Genomic DNA, 2,225 nt, shown 5'->3' with positions numbered 1-2,225 from the left:
TCAGACCCAGCACAGTGACAGGTTCAGTTACCAGCACTCTATACACACAAACATACTTTCAAATGTGGACAGGGGAGATAGCTCAGAGGTCTAAGCCCCTGCCTGGCAAGTGCAAAGACCCGAGTTCGATCCAAATACCTCATGCCGTGCCAACATGGAACCCTGGGAGCGCAGTGTTAGCCACCAAAACTGGGCATAGTGGCACAAGTCTATAATCCCAGCACTGGGGAAACTGAAACAGGATCACTATGAGTCTGAACTGCACAGTGAGATCCTATACCAAATACATAAATAAAATTTTAAAAGGTTAAAAAACTCAAAATGTTTAGCATCCTGTGAGAAATGAATTCACGGCCAGGTGTGATGGTACATGCCTATAATCCCAGAACTCAGGAGGCTGAGGCAAGAGGATCGCTGTGAGTTTGAGGCCAGCCCAGATTACAAAGGCCAGCCTGGACTGACTAGTGAGACCTTGTCTCAAAAAGACCAAAAAAGGTCCATCAGGTGGCACTCCTTGCCCCCACACTCCCTCTCTCTGCCTTTCTTTTCCAGCTGTTGAGATCTTGGAAGCTTTGAAGCTCAGCAAAGAAGAGAAATCCACTAAGAATAATCCATAGAGTGATTTTATTTGAAGATCTTCAGCTGCACCTTGTTAATAGAGCTTTGCATTACCCTCTACGGTAGGTATCCTGGGATGACTTACTGCCTTGCCCATCTCTAGAAACTGCATCCTGCTGTCAAGGACTCTCAGAAGACAGCAGTGATCTAAAAGCAGTAGAGTGAGTAGTCTTGGGGAGGAAGCCACCTTTCTGCTGCCACAGCATCTCTCAACACCAAGCAAGAGCAGACAAGTAACCTGGTCTCATATCTCTGTTTGGAACCAGCCTACCATCTGCAGGATCTAGGGAATTAACTCCTTGTGATAACTGACATCAATTTTGAGAAGAGGCTTCAACTGTGAGAAAATGTCATTCAAATTCGGCCAGCATCTCATCAAGCCCTCCATGGTGTTTCTCAAAACAGAATTATCTTTTGCTCTGGTGAATAGGAAACCTGTGGTACCAGGACATGTCCTTGTGTGTCCACTGCGGCCAGTGGAGCGTTTCTGTGACCTGCGTCCTGAAGAAGTAGCTGATTTGTTTCAGGTGACCCAAAGAGTTGGAACACTGGTGGAGAGACATTTCCAAGGGACCTCTCTGACCTTTTCCATGCAGGATGGCCCCGAAGCTGGACAGACTGTGAAGCACGTTCATGTCCACATTCTTCCCAGAAAGGCTGGAGACTTTCACAGGAACGACAGCATATATGATGAGCTGGAGAAACATGACAAAGAGGAAGAAGATACCCCGGCCTCTTGGAGGTCAGAGGAAGAAATGGCAGCAGAAGCAGCTGTCCTCCGGGCCTACTTTCAGTAACAATGGTGTGAAAGTAATTCAAATCTCAAGACATAAGGAAATGAGCCTCATTCTCTGACTACACAGCATTGGAAATGAAGCTAAGCAAACTTTATTACAGTCTGCAACCCTTTGCAAAGCATTTTTTTGGACTTGTGGAAGCCATTGGAGGTCATGTTTTAATCGTGATGACAGGCTAATCTTCAAGCATTGATGCCCTTCTGCACTTCCCCAGCTCTGTTCTTAAGTATAGAACCTTTTCCAAATTGTTCTTTAGCCTCCATGAAAATAAAATGGCAGTTAAATTTTTTTTTTTAAAGACAAAAGAGAGAAATGAATTCACTGTTTCAGATTCCTCCCAAGCCCCAAAAAACAAAAACTGGACTCCAGAGGCAGCAAAAGTGAGCTTTCATGGACAACCTTGCAAGAATGGCACCCATGCACACAGACAGGTGAACCAGCATGGAGAAGCTGGGTGCTGTTATTCCTAACTCACAGGAGTCTCTACCCTGAAGATCGGATTGCCACCCCCTCATCAGAGACCCTGCTAAATACCCCTCCCAGCACAGCTGTACCTGGGGACTCATAATATCAGCTCTGTTGTGGACAGGAGCCACCTCTCCCTGTGCTTTCCCAAGCCTTGTCCTTGGGAAGCTGTGACCACTTGTGTTCTCTCAAAAAGAGAACAGGCAAGGGACCAGAGCCCCCTCTCTCTGAGCTCCCCCCTCTACACATATTTACAAAAGACTCCATCACCTATACAAGGGAGCTGGTCTGGTTTCTACTGCCAGAGTGGTCCTTCTCAGAGCAAACATTCTGCAATAAATCTCT

General features: G+C 46.3%; 2 protein-coding genes across 2 annotated transcripts in view; both read left to right on the top strand.

The window, feature by feature from the left end:
• Positions 1-589: 589 nt before the first annotated feature.
• On the top strand, positions 590-2,217 carry LOC101561581 (bis(5'-adenosyl)-triphosphatase). Its single transcript, XM_023701051.1, has 2 exons — positions 590-680; positions 885-2,217. Exon 2 carries the CDS (start codon positions 966-968, stop codon positions 1,413-1,415), a length of 450 nt encoding a protein of 149 aa, XP_023556819.1. The 5' UTR covers positions 590-680; positions 885-965; the 3' UTR covers positions 1,416-2,217.
• The window catches only part of Ppt1 (palmitoyl-protein thioesterase 1), a 28,200-nt gene continuing 26,567 nt past the window's right edge, over positions 593-2,225 (top strand). The window contains exon 1 of the mRNA XM_023701050.1: positions 593-680. The gene's annotated coding sequence lies outside the window, so the exon portion shown is untranslated. The remainder of the gene's footprint in view (positions 681-2,225) is intronic.

This window comes from Octodon degus, unplaced genomic scaffold, assembly GCF_000260255.1.
Source record: "Octodon degus isolate 3935 unplaced genomic scaffold, OctDeg1.0 scaffold00130, whole genome shotgun sequence".
Lineage (NCBI taxonomy): Eukaryota > Metazoa > Chordata > Mammalia > Rodentia > Octodontidae > Octodon > Octodon degus.
Note: the sequence above shows the minus strand (reverse complement) of the source record. Positions and strands in the feature narration are given on the sequence as shown.